Here is a 17327-nt window from a genome sequence, read left to right as displayed (position 1 = left end):
AAGTGATGTTTTCAGTGGAGGCAGCGTGCACAGTAGCATGACCTATCATGGGTGGAATGCAGTTAACTTTATTGAATATACAGCAAGGTGACTATCTCCAGGCTTAAAATGAGCAGGAGTTGTTTTTGTGAAACAAAGGCTTAAACCTTTGCAGCTGTCCTGCAGTATAACAGGGAAAACTGGGACAGGTCAGCTGTGCTTCTGACAGGTTGTTAATGTGTCTGCAGTGTGGCGTATTTGTCATCACTGCTGCAGGGATAGCTGCTATCATGATTGAGAGGCAGCTGCTTCACTTTCTAAATGTGTGCTGGTTATAACTGAGCCAATTATGCGTGACAATCGATCCCAGAAATGACTTTTACCCCGAAAGGCACTCGTGTTTTCTGTCATTTTGAACAGACATGTCAACATCCCTTCACAACCAATCAAAACACATTTTTGGATAGATGGGTATATTTTTGTGTTGTTTTGAAATCCATCTGAACAGAGCTGAAATAGTGCAGGTGCACTCATAAAAACATGCTTCTCTCTCAGTAATCAGCAGAATACATACACACATGCACAAAGACACATTTCCAGATCAGAGCCCACTTCAAACGAGATTCTTGAATTCAGATGAGCATGCTGGTGAAAAGGAACACACACACACACACACACGCACATATATGCACGTACACACACAATTTGCAATTTAAACAATGCTTTTTCCCCGAGTACCACGTGATCGTTCCTTTTATCGGTTACGTTTGTTCACTCTATCCACCGTGTCACATGTGTATTGCACTAGAGTCTGTTCCTCATGTCTTATGGCCTGTAGAAATAAAGTATTTTAAAAAGAAATAATACTTTGGCAAGATGCACAGGATCTGAGCTGATGGACTGAGCACCCGAACGCTGGAGCATCAGAACAGTTATCAGGTTTGCAGTATGGATCACTTTTGCCTTTCTGTCTCTCCCTCTTATGATCTGTTGTCATAACTACTGTACAGCTTGTTGCTATGTCATCTGGTTTCTGTGGTGATGCTCGACAAAGGATGACCTCGCACTAGATGACCTTCCTTCTTACTGTGGGTCCACATAATTGCGATATGTGGGTGTGAGTGTGCATGCGTGAGTGTGTGTTCTGACACATATTCTGACGGTGCTTGGGATCTTAAGTTGGGTACAGCCGACCTGGCTCCATGTGTGTGTTTTGTTGTGTTGTTTTGTGTTGTTTTCGCAGTGAACAAAATGAAAATGTCTTGAGTCTTGCTGTGTTTGCGTCCGTAGGATGACGGGTCCGGTCCAGGATTCTCACAGGCTGTCTGTGAAAACATGGACAGAGGAGGAGAGTGACCGAGCTGAGAGCACACTTAGCAGGTACACACACACACACACACACACACACACACACACACCGATGATGCTGTACAGTTACAGTTTAGTTGATGCTTAAATTCTTTCTAATGGCCAGCAGGGGGCGACTACTGTGATAGCAAAAAGAAGTCCAAGTGGACAGAAGGATATGAGACAATGAACTAACTGCTCACTCGATTTTCAAACCTGACAAAGTTATGGTCCTAATCACTAGTTTCAAGTTTTATTTGTCATAGCAACAGATATGTTTTAAGATTTACGGTACCACGTGGAATATATAGTGTCCCAGGAGTTGGTCCCAGTTAGATCCGGTCCACCTTCATGATGTCTAATTTTAAAAAAACCTAACAACTTCAGACTTTAAAACAAGAAACAATGAGTGACGGCACACGGGCTTCATCGTTCAGCCTATAGGGCTGGAGGTGATTGTTTTTTTATCCCCAGCTTTGTTTGCGATAACTCTACTAGTTTTGTTAGTTTAGTAAAGTTGTTGAAAGCTCTTGCTCTACACACTGTTTGCTGAGTTACATGGTTTGTATGTTATGTGTTTTGTATGTGCATGAATACACAGAGGACAGTCAATATGTGACGACACTTCTTCAGAGCTACAGCAAATGGCAGCCATTGACAGGAGAGAAGCTGGTTCCCAGAATTCCTTTCGTGGCCGAGGTGCTCTGTCCAGGTATGATAGCTGATATTCAGATGATAATGGAGAATTAACAGCATGACCGTAAAAAAGTACAATAATGATAGTGTTGTAGCTGGATACAACATCAATCAGACTTTCTGCCTGTTTGTCTTCAGGATAGTCAGTATGGTGATGACCCTGAGAGAATGGGCACAGAAGAGTTTGGCAGAGGAGACGGAGCGACCGGATTCTTTCCTGGAGCGGTTCAGAGGCCCCGCTAACATGGACATACAGGCCCCGCCCAGCAGGTTCAGCCACAGCCGTACCGGCTCAGAGGCAGATCACGAAATCAGACACTCCAGACGCACGTAAGGAAACAACAGCTAACATGGAAACAGTCTGAAACTTCAGTTGATGTTCACTGTCTGTCTTTTTGGTTCTCTTTGTCAGGAGAAAAAAGTGTAATATTGTGGTCTTATCTCCATCTGATGATGCGTACTATTACTGGCTGATGGTGATTGGTGCTGCAGTTTTTTACAACTGGACCCTGCTGGTTGTCAGGTAGGGAGCTGATATTGGATCCCATAGTGCCTGCTTCCTCTAATACAAATGGTCAAACTCCCTCTCAGAAACAGATTCCTGGTTGTGTTATTACTCTTACTAACACGTCTTTGGGGCAATGACACGTGTCTGAAATAGCAGATTGATTTCTTTTTGTTAGGTGTTTGGTGTTTGTATTTCTTTAGGGCTTGTTTCGATGAACTCCAGATGAGAAACGTGCTCATATGGCAAGTGCTGGACTACACCTGTGATGGAGTCTATATCCTGGATATTGCTGTTCGGCTACACACAGGTACTCAGATAAGTTTCCATTATGAAGCAGACAAGAAACTACTGAACATGAAATATTATGACACTGATCTCTTTTTTCCCTGATGGAATTCAGGTTTCTAAAAATCCCAGAAGTGGGACATTGTATTTACATTTATTATGTACATCAAGGTTTCTTGGATCAAGGCTTGATGATCAAAGATGTGCGCCGTCTGAGAGAAACCTACATTCGAACGTTACAGTGTCAGTTTGACATCGGCTCCATTCTTCCAACTGACCTCTTGTACCTGATTGTTGGAATCGGCTACACTCCGCTTCTTCGATTCAACAGACTGCTGCGCCTGTCCCGTCTCTTTGAGTTCTTTGAGCGTACAGAAACACGAACAGGCTACCCCAATGCTTTCCGCATCTGTAAACTGATTCTGTACATCCTGGTCATAATCCATTGGAATGCCTGCGGATACTACAGCTTCTCCAAAATCCTGGGACTGGGCTCTGACTCATGGGTTTATCCCAATGCATCTGACCCTGAGTTTGGCACCTTGTCACGAAGTTATATATACTGCCTATACTGGTCCACCATGACGCTGACCACTATTGGAGAAACTCCTCCACCCGTTAGAGATGAAGAATATCTGTTCCTGATATTTGACTTTCTGGTAGGTTTATAGCTGACTCGAACCCTATACAAAAGGTGTTTACTAGTTTTTCCAGTCTGTTAAAACAATTACCGCTGGTATTTCTCTCCAGGTTGGTGTTCTGATATTTGCCTCCATTGTGGGTAATGTTGGATCCATGATTTCTAATATGAATGCAACAAGAGCAACCTTTCAAACACGTGTAGATGGACTCAAACACTACATGCACTTCAGACATGTCAGCAAGGTGCTGGAGCAGCGTGTCATCCGCTGGTTTGACTACCTTTGGACCAATCAGAAGACAATTGATGAACAAGAAGTCCTCAAGAGTCTGCCTAACAAACTGAGAGCAGAGATAGCTATTAATGTTCACCTGGACACACTTAAGAAGGTAAAGACCCTTGTCTCTATTTCCATGTCTTACCCTTTTACCTCAAAAGTAGTCAAACGATCTAAAGGTAAGTTCCTAAATGTTGCTTTTGTGTCTGTTTTGGATCTAGGTGCGTATCTTCCAGGACTGTGAGGCAGGCCTCCTTGTAGAATTGGTGTTAAAACTCCGACCGCAAGTTTTCAGTCCTGGAGATTACATCTGTAGAAAGGTATCACGTTTACTGGTTTACCTAACTGTATATATGCAATAGATACAAGGGCTGTCCAACATCACTGTCCAACAATTCTGCTAAAATTTACGAAGCACATACACAACAGTAAATTCATAAAAACAGTTTTTCTTCGACTTTCTTACGCCTTCTCCTAAACTGTTTGGTGGCTGGGCCTCTGAGGCAGATGGGACTTCAGTCAAATTCTTTAAGGCTCTGGATGTGGTGGGGCTGTCCTGGTTGACATACCTTTGGAAGTTCCAGTGCCTTTGGATTAAAGAAATTGGGTGCTGGTTTCTTTTCAACTTCACTTGGATCCCAGCAAGGTCTATGCCAGGGTGCTGGTGGGGGAAGCCCACTTGTTAGTCAAACCTCAAATCCAGGAGCAACAATGTGGTTTTCTTCCTGGTTGTTAAATCCTGGACCAGTTCTTTTTCCTCATAGATATTTGAGGGTGCATAGGAGTTTGCCTAGCAAGTCTAGATGCGTTTGTGGTCTTGGAGAAGGCATTCAACCATGTATCTGTGTCCTGTGGGGGATGTTTGGAAGTAAGGGGGATAGGACCTGTTGTTACAAGCTATTGGATCACCCACAGAATTAGCTTGTGCGTGCATCCAAGGCTGTGCATCCATGTGCATTCTTATACAAGCAAAACATTATAACACTTGTAAAAAAAAAACAAAAAACAAAAAAGCTCCATATCATTGCCAATAGCCAGAAACTTCATAGACACCTTTACTTCTTGGTAGCTGAAGCTAGTAACATACCTAGCAATACCCGGTTATCAAGATAGTTGTCATATCATACCTGTACACCTCCAGGACACTGGGGCGTGCAGCTCGGATCAGTGGTGACCCCTCTCACCCTGGACACAGTCTGTTTGACCTGCTCCCCTCAGGCAGGAGGCTCCGGTCCATTCGCACCGGAACCTCTCGCCACAAGAACAGTTTCTTCCCCTCTGCTGTTGGACTCATGAACAATAACCATATGACTGTTCCCACCAATAACACGTGACCCTACACTGTGTTCACTGCATCATTCCATGTTTGGCACTGATCACCACCTGCACTCATGTACATATCTATCCTCTTAGCACTTTTAATTCTTATTTTTATGTCTATTTAAGAGTTGTATAACAGTATGTTTGCACTAAGTACCGCAGCAATTTCCTAATGTTGTAAACCTGCTCAACATTTGGCAATAAAACCCTTTCTGATTCTGATTCTGATTCTGATTTCTCTTGATACAGTGTTGCTGTTAAAAACACTAATATATATTTTTTGTCTGTGTTTTTTATCCAAGGGAGATGTGGGTAAAGAGATGTACATAATTAAAGAGGGCCGCCTGGCAGTGGTTGGGGAGGATGGAGTCACACAGTTAGCTGTTCTAACCGCAGGAAGTTGCTTTGGAGAAATCAGCATCCTAAACATCAGCGGCAGCAAGATGGGGAATAGACGCACGGCTAATATTAGGAGCCTGGGATATTCTGACCTGTTCTGCCTTTCAAAACAAGACCTGATGGAGGCATTACAGGAGTTTCCCCATGCCAGGGCACAGCTGGAGCAGAGGGGGCGGGACATCCTGATGAAGGAGGGACTTCTGGAGGAAGTGAATGTGTCTGCAGGGGAGGAGTTGGAGACGAAGGTGGAGAGGCTAGAAACCAGTCTTGATCGGTTCCAAGTCAGTACTCTTATGCTGAATATAGTAGCTGGTGGTCTTGTTTCTCATAACACAGTTTCTTGTATTATGGCTCTTTGTTTTTGAAAAATTAGAATGACTAATAACATTGATGTTACTTTCAGACATGCTTGGCCCGTCTGCAGAGTGAATTCAACTCATCCCAGCTTCGACTGAAACAGCGAATAACGGCCCTGGAAAGCAACATCCCCACAGCAGCAACTGGCAGCGGCTTCCTGTCAGATGCTGATGGCAATGAGAGTATTTCTGGTGGTGACGGTGTGCGAAGTGAAATTACCTTCCGATTTTGATGGACTCATTTTAAAAAATGTCTTAAATTAGTTTTCCTGAAATATTCAGGACAAATTCTTCTTAGAAGTTTCTTTTAGTGTGAAGCTTTCTTAATACCACTGAACAGTTGCTCACACCTTTATGATTAAATATATAGATACAATTGCAAGTATACAGTAGAGTAATGCAATAAATAAACCATGCTTGAGAGAGAGGGAACCTAAAGAAGAAAAATACAGCTGACTTATGTCCTAATTATGTCTTAATCTACTTGCTGGCATGCATTAAAGGTACAGTATGTAAACTCTCACCACTACATGTCAGTAGATTGCAGATTGCAGTCAACTAAATCCTCTTTTCTTATCCCTCACATTTCAGCTGTACAAAGGCCCTTTCACATACAGCATGCGCTGCACTGACTGCTAGCTAGAGTGAATGCACGTAAAGTTGTGTCGAAAAGTTTACTGAACTCGGATATGAACAGAATGTTTTCCTTCATCATGTGGCTGAACTTAGAGCAGCTGAATTGTCTTTGATGTGCAGAACTTGAACACTTTGTAACAAAACCCTCTTACGATGTGAGAATGTAATCAAACTGTTTATCAGAGGGAAAGTGGGAGTTTTAGGACACTTAAGCCTAACATTAGCTGGTATAATGTTAGCTTATATTTTGTTGTTGTTGCTTTTTAGTGGCTAGTCTGAAAACAGCCGGTTTGCATGCCTAAACTGCTGAGACTAGCTAACTGCCACAGTGATGAAAATGTTTAAGCCCCAAATTCATTTAAGGACATAAGGCTTGAGGTGAGGAGGAAGAAAATGAGGTGCAAATGAGGAAGGGAAGTGGGCAAGGGTGTAGGAGGTGAATGGAGGCATAAAGGCTTAATGAGAATGAGAACAATCTTGCCACTTATTTCTAGCCACATACATAAAACACGATTGCAGCGATGTCCACTGTATTTAAGATTTGTGTGGCAAAATGGCAGCTTTCACAAAGCCACTTTGTATTTTTCATGGATTAATTAGAAGTTTATGAGAATGGACCAGTTTGTTGGTAGACTTAATTAGACTCTAATCAGTGTTCATATAAGTACAATAGTATTGTTATGTTAAATAACTTAAAAAAAAGACTTACTATTCCGTTAAATCATTTTAAACTTAATCACATAAGTGTGACGGTTTTTCTGGTCCTGTGGTTGGTTTGGTTTGTCTTTGTTAGTATGTCTGTTAGCAGGATTTTTCCCATGGAGCTTTTATCAGTGGTGGGGCTTGCTCCAACTTAGAAATGATTAACTTAAGCATTCATCTGAAAAAATCCTCTTTTTCTCAAGAAATAATAACACATTTGGATCAGATATCCTGGGGATTCAGTTCATGGTGTGGAGGGGACTTTCAGCCTGTAAATGGTTTCAGACTGGGTCCCTCTTATCTACGTTATGCTATCATACAGTGTGCATTTTTAGTTTATGAGGACTCCTTCTGTTCAAAGTGTTCCACCGATCACATTTTCTGTCACAGCCCATTTCCTTTCATTTCATTTCATCTGCTCTAATTAAAGAGATTAATACAGAGCACGTCTTTCATCCTTCTGTCTTAGTGATCACAGATAAAACAGCATGAGTCATGTTATTATTTTCAGTGTTTTTAGCATGCAGTTTAGTCTGTTTCTCAGAAACTCTGAAAAAATATGAACAATTTTGTTATTAAAACTGTATATTTTTTAACAAAAATACTGAACATTTATTAACAATAAATTACATGATTTGAATGCATTCTTTTATACTGTGTGTGTGTGTGTGTGTGTGTGTGTGTGTGTGTGTGTGTGCAAGTTAATAACGGTGTCATACCCATTATAACATGGTAACTGTATAACTGCAGTCATGTCAGCAACTGATTTTAGAGCAAAGTCCAACACTACATAGCTGTGAGATTTCAGGAAGTGATTTTTAAGGATCTCCAGGAACGGGGAAAGATCACTGTTGAAAAGCAGGTAAAGAAAACAATTTATTTGCTTCCTTGTTCTTTTATTTTCACCCTTCATTGTTAATCTTTATCTCTCTTGTCTCTGCTTTTCTCTCTTGCTTGCATTTGATTTCATCCTCTTGTTTTCCTTTGCTGTATTTACACTTTATCTTCCTGCCCCTGATCATTGTAGTCACACAACAAATAAATAAAGAATGATTATGATTGAAATCATGTTTTTTCTTCCTTCAGAATCTTTGAACGTGGTCTTACCCAAGGATGTTTAGTGCATCCATGTGTATACAGTAACACCTGTGGACAGTATGAGTGTTGCTGAAAATGTATTAAGCTTAGTGTTTGTGACTCATGTCAAAACACTATGTGTTTATTTTTGTCCTACGTACAATTCGCAAAGTTTTCTTTTGTGTTTTATCATTTATTAAGATTAAAAGATCGGGGGGTTTACGGTCTGCAGTGGTCAGTATCTACCAAAACTGGGCCAAACAAGGAATGACGGTGACCCAGCGACAGGATCATGCAAAGGCTGGCCCATGTGGTCCAATGCAACAGACGAGTTGCTGTAGCTCAAATTGCCAAAAACTTGATCCTGGTTCTGGTAGAAAGGTGTCAGAATGCGCATAGCGTCATAGAGTACAGGGCTGCATAGCTGCAGACCAGTCAGGGTGCCCATGCTGACCCCGTCCACTGCTGAAAGCACCAACAATGAACATGAGAGCATCAGAACTGGAGCAATGGAAGAAGGTGACCTGGCCTTCATTTGGATGGTCGGGTTTGTTTGCAGCACTTACCTGAAGAAGGCAAGCCGGCGGGGGCAGTGTGATGCTTTGGGCAATGTTCTGATGGGAAACTTTGGGTCCTGCCTCATGTGGATGCTACTTTGACACGTACCATCGACCTAAGCATTGTTGCAGGCTATGGACACACTTTCATGGAAACAGTACTCCCTCATGGCTGTGGCCACTATCACAAAGAGTGGAATGTGCTGGACAAACAAGAACGATTCATGGAGGCCCCACCTTGTAACTTACAGGACTTAATGTTGGTTACATCTTGGTGCCAGATACCACAGCACACCTTCAATGGTCCAAACCTCAATTGTTTAGGCCTGGTTTGGCAGCATAAGGGGAACCAACACAATATTAGACGGGTAGTCATACTGTCACATGAGAATATTTAAAAAGAAGGTGGGTGGGTGTGGGACAGCTCTGTGAACTTACTGGGGACTATGCCAATTCTAGAGAATCATAAGACAGTATTAGGTCTGTACTATATATAACAAATGGAATATCTTAATCTTTTATTTTGAATAAACTTCAAAACAGGTTTGAAGCAAAAACAAAAACAGAGTCTAAAGACATTCAGATCTCACTGCATGTGTGTGTGTGTGTGTGTGTGTGTGTACATCTGTACTTGTATTTTAGGGATGGACACCAGCTTTCTGGTGCTGTGCATGATGCTGGCAGCAGATGTGACACCAGCTTCTGCTACAGCAAATGTAAGAGTTTTGCTGCATTTATTATTTTTTTGTATTAACTAAAGGTTGTATAGAGATTGTATACAGTGTAATATTATGAAAAAACATTTATTACTATTACTCTTTTTCTTATCTTATCTTTAAGGCATGCTTAAAAAAACATAGAAATCTGCCACTATAGATGCGGGTTGATAGTAGTTTTGTTCTGCAGTTCATGCACCTAGATTACTTACACACCACCTAGTGGTCAGATGTAGAAATGCATGGCATAAAAATGAGTCACAGTCATGTTTCCTGCTGATTTTACGACCCTGAATAATGGTCTTTGTCACATTTTTTTTTAAATCCAGTGCTTTTGTTCTTTACTTGTCTTCTTCTAATTTTTTGGCATTTTACATTCATGTGATTATTTTACAAGCTGTTTTGATTTTTTATCTTTTATCCATCATTATGTGCAGTTACTTTATTTATCTAATGACATATCATATCTGTTTATGTGCGCTCTAGCCGAGCATGATAGAGACCCTCATTCTGGCCACCTTCCAGCGTCCCTGGCTCTGGGGTCTCTATGTCTTTGTTGTTGGACTCCCCATCGTTCTCTTCATAAGCTTCATGTGGCCAGACAAGGTACATTATACATAAGAGTGGTTTGGTCCTCCAGAGAAATACGACAGCTCCAAAAACCCAAATCTTTAACTGTGTGGTGTGCTTGCTTACAGAGGTTTGGTCCCCCTGATCAACCATATTACTATAAGAAGAGTGATGAGGATCAATCAGATGATCCTGAGCTCTCACCACCAAGGAAATCGATAGCAAAAGGTAATATATATATAAAATTATATACAATTTCCTATATGTTACTCTTTTTTATTGGAACCAGACACTGATTATCTAATTTAGCTAGTTTATAATAATGTTTTGGGTTTTTTTGGACAAAGTCTGAGTAGGATTGTTACTAAACCTCTGGCAGGCCATGGAAACTGTTGATGAAACTTTTATGTCTGTTTCTGTATGTGTGTCTAGATTCATGCACCAGAGCAAGAACCTCAGAACAGGAAACCCAACAAACTCACAAGAACCTGCTGAGAAGAAAGGCTAAGGAATGAATGGCATCCCCTTACTTAGGAAAACTAAAAAAATGAACATAACCAATGTATTCGTATTCAGTTGGGTCCTGTTATGCATTTCATCACCCCAGACAGCTAACCCCCCCCCCCACTACTCCAGCTACATATTTAGCATACAGATGTGAGATCCCTGGCTCACTACTTTACTGAAGAAAAAGGCATATTTACACAATGTGTGCCTGCTGTGACAGCCAATAACACTACTATATAGTATTACATCCTCCTACAGCACCACTGTCTAAAGCTGTCATTGTTTTGGTTATTAAAGCTGCTTTTTTCAGCCAACAGAAAACTTGCCTCTTCTTCCCTTTGAATACTATGAAATCACTAAAAGCCACAAAGTACAGTCGAGTCTCTTTGTAATCCTTTGAGATAAAATATCTTCTGCTCTTCCTGCTCCTGTTAGAGTTGACCTTCAGTGGCATTTAGCTGCTGGTAACATCTATTTCAAATGGCACAACACTCGCTCATCAACAAAATGACTACTTGACTCTTTAATGACACTGACAAAGAATGCAATACAGATCAGTGATAAGTGCGCGTGCAAGAATGGATCTGAGGACTATCATCAAATGCACATTTTTGCAAAGGAATGAATTCTGTCAAAGTTGTTTGAAAGAAGTCTGTGCTCTCATTTTATGGTGTTTTCCTGAAACTGTGGCTGGATTTTGGGAAGCGGACATCTGTTCTGGATATTTGCTGCATATTTCTTCACTGTAGAGAATCAGGTATTTGGTCAAGTTCTTCTTGTTCTTCTTGGCCACAATTGTGGTTTTTGTTCCAGCTGAGGGGAAGATCCATATACCAGCATTTGCTCAGGAGCAAAAATCAAAGAGATAAAACCAAACTGGATAAAGCGAAATACTTATTCATTTGCGACTTCTATCTTATTGGTGTTGTGATATCCAAACACGAAGAGGATGAGAGGCTTTCTGCTGCTGCTGCTCATACTGACAGCTTATATCCAGTCTCTGTGTGTAAGTACGTGGATCTGACACGTTTCTTTGTACATAATTTACCAGGTAGGCTGATCATTTGAATTTAATTTTAAGTTGTATTAACTTCATTTTTTCCTAAACCACAGAAAATGTCAAATGTTCTTCTGCCTAATGTATGATGTTAGATGTGTGTCGTATTGACCAATCAACAATGTTTTTTTTTTTTTTTTTTTAAATTGCAGGACATATATACAAACTCAGAACAGTTCATATTTAAATATTTATGAAGATTCATTGTGGTTTCTAAAACAGAGGGAGACAAACAAGGTGAAGCAATGAAATGAGATAACATGTCAGCTATGGAACTTTTTTAAACAAATACGCTTCTTTACATTTGATCTTGTGTGTTGATCTTGACCAACACTGACTGCATATCTGTAGACGTCTAATTTACAGCCACCCAGCTGGAAACAGAAATCAGCCACCCTCTATCACAAGTAAAAATGCCCCTCTTAAGCTAATTAACATGTTATATTTTTTCCTGTGTATATTATTCTCATAAACCTGGCCCAGGAATCAGGACTTCTAGCAAGTAACTGCTCCTGGTCAAGAAATTACATAAAATCTTCAAGAATAATGTTCTCACTCTGGTTAGTGATACATATCAAAAGATAAGTTTAAAAATTTACTAATTTGCACTAAGTTGTGTACGACAAACATCGTTACCTATGGAGTATGTAGGAAACAAGGTGGAAAGAAAGGCCAGATTGTTTTACCTTGTTTCCGCTCCTTGAGCTAAGCTATGGTAATCTATTGCTGATTATGACCTTAAACATACTGTAAGATCAGATACATGAAATTGTACCACTCAGGAGGCCGAGTGGGTTACCTACCAAGTGGAAATTTGATAGCTTGATCACTGGCTCTTCTGGTCTCCACAGGCAAGATACTGAACCCCAAATTGCCCGAGTGTGAGTGTATGTGTCAATAGTAGGCAAAGTGCTTAGGCAGGCAATAAAGAGTGGAAGGCTGCTGTATACGTACCAGTCCATATTTCCCCACATGATTCAGTTTGAATTGTACAGCCTGATCTTGAATTTAAGGTAAGAATAAAAGTAAAAGTATTAAACAATGGCACCTTATGTGGTGTATCAGATTTCAGAATTATAGTTATTCAACCTGTCAAAACCGCAAATGCACATAAACATTAACTGATAAATGTTGATTTGACTGGAAGCTGATGTTTATTTTTTATTAAAGAAAAGTTTTAGTGACGTGTTACAGGGTTGGATTCAGTTTTGTTGTACAATCTATGTTTCACTCTGTATGTCAGCATAACATATGATATGTCATAAACCTATCATATGCTATGTCTAGAGGAGGGAATGAGAATGAATGATGATTCTTACTATTACAGCAGTACAATTATGTGTGTAGGCGTCAGACAGTTGCCATGAGGAGGTGGCTCGTCTGCGGGAGCGGGAGAATCTTCTGAAGGGCCAACTTCAGAAACAAGAGCTCCTTCTACACAGATTACAGCTCCTGAACCAGCCTCGCAACTACAAAGTCAGAGGTGACCAGAGCCAGGACAAACAGTACGCAGGTCAGGGCAACACCTTCAGGACTAGACTAAAAATATCTTCTTTGAAAATCTCCTGTCGCAGAATCACAAACCAGATAATGTGTTAAATACAAAATATGTCTTTACATATTTAAATTTGAGGGTGTCTGCGTCAGACTGCTCCCAGGTCTTCAGTGCTGGCCACAAATCCAGTGGTTTATACAGAATCAAAGCCAATGGCAGCCCTTCTCCAGTCCAAGTGTACTGCGATATGAGCGAAGGAGGTGGTTGGACCATCATACAGAGACGGCACAGCGGAGCTCAGACATTTAACAGGTGTGTCTTACATCTAACAGCAAGGGTAAAAAAGGTAATTATTTAAATTTTAAAAATTGTCTATCTGCCTATCAGGTCATGGGAAGAGTACAAGAACGGTTTTGGGGACATGGATGCAGAATTTTGGCTCGGAAATGACAATCTGCATTACATCACCGAACAAGGTATTAACAATGTACTATATTATTCTTATTGTGTAAAGGCGCAAAAACTGATATCCATATATTATCAAGTGGAACATGATAATGGCAGAACATTGCTCTCTGCTCTTGTTTTGTACCCGCAATGACTTGTGGGTAAAAGTCGGTGTCCTTGGGCTTCAGTGGCGTAGCTAAAGGTTTTGGACACATTTTGACGCAACAACGATAGTGTTTTGGCCCCCACCATATTATTATTATTATTATTATTATTATTGTTATTATCATCTTTTTATTTTATTATATTTTTTTGAAGCCAGACGCTATCCTACTTCGGTAAGGTGGAATGCTAAGCTATCAGCTTAGCATTGATAGCTTAGCATGATGAATTCATAAACTCTAAAACTGAAATAGTGCAACACACAAACACAAATATCGGGGGCGACCGTGGCTCAGGGGGTTGGGAAGCACACCTGTAACCGGAAGGTCGCCGGTTTGATCCTCGGCCTTTCTGTCCTGGCCTTTCTGTCCTGGTCGTTGTGTCCTTGGGCAAGACACTTTACCCTACCGCCTACTGGTGTTGGCCAGAGGGGCCGATGGCGCGATATGGCAGACTCGCCTTTGTCAGTCTGCCCCAGGGCAGCTGTGGCTACAACCATAGCTTGCTTCCACCAGTGTATGAATGTGAGCGTGAATGAATAATGGCATTGTAAAGCGCTTTGGGTGCCTTGAAAAGCACTATATAAATGCAATCCATTATTATTATTATTAGTAGTAGTATATCTGCTAATTAGTGTTAAGTAAGCAGCATTAACAAAATACTAGAATCTCACTCACCAAAACTGAGGCACAGACTTCCTGTTGCAATATGCACAAACGTCACAAACACTGTTGGGTGGTACAGGTAAGTGAATGCTATTAGAGGAGGTGAGGTGCTAGCTACAGCTACATCTGACCGTCACGGTTTAGTAACGCTAAATTCCTATAAAACACATGCAGCCTGTTGTAATGTGATTGGTCAATACTTGGACTATAGGGAGACTACAAGAAAGCTTTGAGTACAAAAACTTTGAATGTATAAAATCACATGGTACACAAAAGAAGTTATTACTGCTTAAAAAACTACTACAGATCTTTTTTGTGTTTGCAGGGGTCAAGATTTTAAATTGCTTTTGAAATGCCATTTTTGTTATGTTCGTGTGTTTGTTCCAGGGAATTATACTCTGAGAATCAACTTGGAAGATTTCGATGGTAACCAGCGCTACGCTGAGTACAAGAACTTTAGAGTCGCCGATGAAAAGGTAATGATGCTAGGCGACCACTAAACTAATAGATAGTAGACTTGACAGTCATTTAATGTGTTTGATTGTTGCTGGGGAAAATAACCCTGAATCTCATGCATGTCTCTGATATATCTTACATCTAGTTTTCTTCTCTCTATGAGATTATAACATTCTTAAAGGCTTGATGCTAATTGAAAGAGATTGTAGCTTCATATTTCTGTTCAATCAGCTGCTGGTTAGCTTATCATAGCATAAAGACTAAAAATTGGGAATTGTAAAATAAGAGGGTTTAGTTTCCTCATTCTGAGTCGGTCTAATTGAATTTTATTCATCCAGTCATCCAGCAGTCCATCCATTAACTTCATCTTATGTGTTGTTAAATGATGGCAGCAGCATGCTTGAAGTCCCACTCCCCAACAACACTTTCTAGTTCTTCCTGGTGGGTCCCCAGATATTCCAAGACCAGACGAAATATATGTAATCTCTCCAGCAGATTCTGGGTCTTCCCCTGGGTTTCCCGTCAGTTGGGTGACTTGTATCGTACTTCAGCTTGTATTTTTAAGCTTATAGTAGCTGACAATCTCTTATTACATGCTTTCCTTTAGGATCATTACTGCCTTAGCTTTGGAGTCTATGTAGGTACAGCTGGAGATGCTCTTTCTGGAACCTATCAGGTTGGGGTTTCAGACTGGGCCAGTCACCAAGGCATTAAATTTAGCACCTATGACCAGGACAACGATAACTACAACGGAAACTGTGCCGAAGAAGACAAAGGAGGCTGGTGGTTCAACAAGTACGAGTTTGCCCATTCATCAAAAGATTCGCAAAGATGGAAAAGCATTAATCAGTCATCTATTATCATAAAAAGTAACAGAAGGATATTTGTTTTTTCACACTCCCCAGGTGTCACTCAGCCCATCTCAATGGCAAGTACTATCCCAGTGGGTACTACAACTCTGTAACAGATGATGGTGTAGTGTGGTACACTTGGAGAGGGTGGTGGTACTCGCTGAAAACCAGCATCATGAAGCTGAGACCCACTGCCTTTGAAATTGTTCCCATTGATGACCCCAATGTGGTTCATCGCAGCCCCGATTCACAGGTGGAAGAAGATCTCAAATCAATTGTGGGCAGAAACTAATTAGCAAACAGTAATTTTACAGTAATACTGTAAACATTTTTTTTCCTGTGTTGTTGGACTATATCTTAATGGTAAATTGCAAGAGGAGAAGTAAAAAGTGGATTGACTCAAATTCTTTTTTTCCTATACCAGTATTGGGAATATAAAAATAAACAACCATTCTGTAGCTTATCTTAGTAGGAGATGCTTATGAAATGCCTGTTTTATAGCTCCATGTTGCAAGAGGAAGTAGAATGCACACACAGCAGTCTGTTTTGGTGGAGTAAAGGGGAATCTGATGTCAGTGTGTGTGCCAGACACAGGCGCAAACGTTGAACTGAAAGGAGCCATTATCATGTCACTGAAAATAGCTGTAAGAGGAGTTGATGTTGTCATAAAGTCATAAAGACAGAAAAGATAGACAACATAGCACTGAAACCAATGGATTCTATTTCTTTGGCACACACAAATAGAGGCTTAAAAATACTATGCATGGTTATTTGCATTTTAACCATGATTCCAGAAATAAAACATGCAAATCCTCCCTGTCCATGGAGTTATTTCATAATGCTGAATTAACTATTTGCATTGTTTTAATGCTGTTGTATTTGTGTTTCTGATCTTTAATTAAAAACTTTAAATATCAAATTTCTAGTGATATATTTATTTGAATTCTGACGTTTTCCAAGCACATTTAGCCACTCCACATGCCAAATCACTGTCACTCAAAGGTGGAATTTAACCTTATCCACAACTTTTTGCACTCTTTATTCCGTACCGTTTATGGCTCACTATTTCTAAATCATCATAGACATGGCTGTTTGAAAATAGTAGTCTCCCATATGACTTTGTACAGGATTGTTCAGATGGTTGCCTACATATTGTGATAGGTGAATGTATGAATCGATTTATGTTAATGTTTAATTTTTCATCTAGGTTAGGCTGGACTGAACGCCTGCGCCCAAACAGCAATGCTTTTATGTAATCTGAAGAAGGATACTGACAATAAAAGAAAGCCACCCAGTTCACTTGACTGACAATGAATTCATGAATTGACAACTGTGTATTATCTATGGATCGCTGGATTTTTCAAAGGAAGATGGCTTATTTTATTTGCATAAAGCCTTTTGGAGCTAATAATGGCCTAACTACAAATTTACGCCAATCATTACAAGTGCAGCAATTATAAGAAAATGCAAGCCTGTGATTATCATTATAGAAAATAGGGGTGAGGGCAACAGGAAATAGGAATGCAAAAAATATGTGTGAAATCTAAATTATCATTGTGTAAATACACAATATCACCTTTAAGCCAGTGTCTGTAAAATAAAAAAAAAATCTGCGCAATCAG

General features: G+C 40.3%; 2 protein-coding genes across 3 annotated transcripts; both read left to right on the top strand.

Annotated features, from left to right (window-relative positions):
- The first annotated feature begins 783 nt into the window (after nt 1–783).
- On the top strand, nt 784–10893 carry LOC100704274 (cyclic nucleotide-gated cation channel). Its single transcript, XM_003451800.4, has 15 exons — nt 784–918; nt 1270–1359; nt 1928–2038; nt 2161–2352; nt 2435–2545; nt 2731–2837; nt 2987–3474; nt 3566–3844; nt 3954–4052; nt 5355–5732; nt 5855–8007; nt 9422–9495; nt 9982–10101; nt 10194–10293; nt 10498–10893. The coding sequence occupies exons 2-11, from the start codon at nt 1271–1273 to the stop codon at nt 6038–6040; spliced, it is 2040 nt and encodes a 679-aa protein (XP_003451848.1). The 5' UTR covers nt 784–918; nt 1270; the 3' UTR covers nt 6041–8007; nt 9422–9495; nt 9982–10101; nt 10194–10293; nt 10498–10893.
- A 380-nt stretch (nt 10894–11273) lies between these two features.
- On the top strand, nt 11274–16605 carry fgl1 (fibrinogen-like 1). 2 transcript variants are annotated; one of them, XM_025898481.1, is made up of 7 exons: nt 11274–11578; nt 12977–13112; nt 13277–13436; nt 13512–13600; nt 14786–14874; nt 15462–15649; nt 15760–16605. In XM_025898481.1, exons 1-7 carry the CDS (start codon nt 11522–11524, stop codon nt 15995–15997), a joined length of 957 nt encoding a protein of 318 aa, XP_025754266.1. In that variant the 5' UTR covers nt 11274–11521; the 3' UTR covers nt 15998–16605. The 2 variants fall into 2 exon arrangements, with proteins under 2 accessions (XP_025754266.1, XP_025754264.1); XM_025898479.1 differs by having other exon boundaries at nt 12977–13142.
- Nucleotides 16606–17327: the final 722 nt, after the last annotated feature.

This window comes from Oreochromis niloticus, linkage group LG2, assembly GCF_001858045.2.
Source record: "Oreochromis niloticus isolate F11D_XX linkage group LG2, O_niloticus_UMD_NMBU, whole genome shotgun sequence".
Classification (NCBI taxonomy): domain Eukaryota; kingdom Metazoa; phylum Chordata; class Actinopteri; order Cichliformes; family Cichlidae; genus Oreochromis; species Oreochromis niloticus.
Note: the sequence above shows the minus strand (reverse complement) of the source record. Positions and strands in the feature narration are given on the sequence as shown.

Excerpts from the sequence above, each read along its gene's own strand:
- fgl1 (XM_025898479.1), top strand. The coding sequence starts at position 11,522 with ATGAGAGGCTTTCTGCTGCTGCTGCTCATACTGACAGCTTATATCCAG. Across the intron at positions 11,579-12,976 it reads CTTATATCCAGTCTCTGTGT|GCGTCAGACAGTTGCCATGA; the intron begins GTAAGTACGTGG and ends TTATGTGTGTAG. Across the intron at positions 13,601-14,785 it reads GCATTACATCACCGAACAAG|GGAATTATACTCTGAGAATC; the intron begins GTATTAACAATG and ends TGTTTGTTCCAG.
- LOC100704274 (XM_003451800.4), top strand. The coding sequence starts at position 1,271 with ATGACGGGTCCGGTCCAGGATTCTCACAGGCTGTCTGTGAAAACATGG. Across the intron at positions 3,475-3,565 it reads TCCTGATATTTGACTTTCTG|GTTGGTGTTCTGATATTTGC; the intron begins GTAGGTTTATAG and ends ATTTCTCTCCAG. Across the intron at positions 3,845-3,953 it reads ACCTGGACACACTTAAGAAG|GTGCGTATCTTCCAGGACTG; the intron begins GTAAAGACCCTT and ends TTTTGGATCTAG.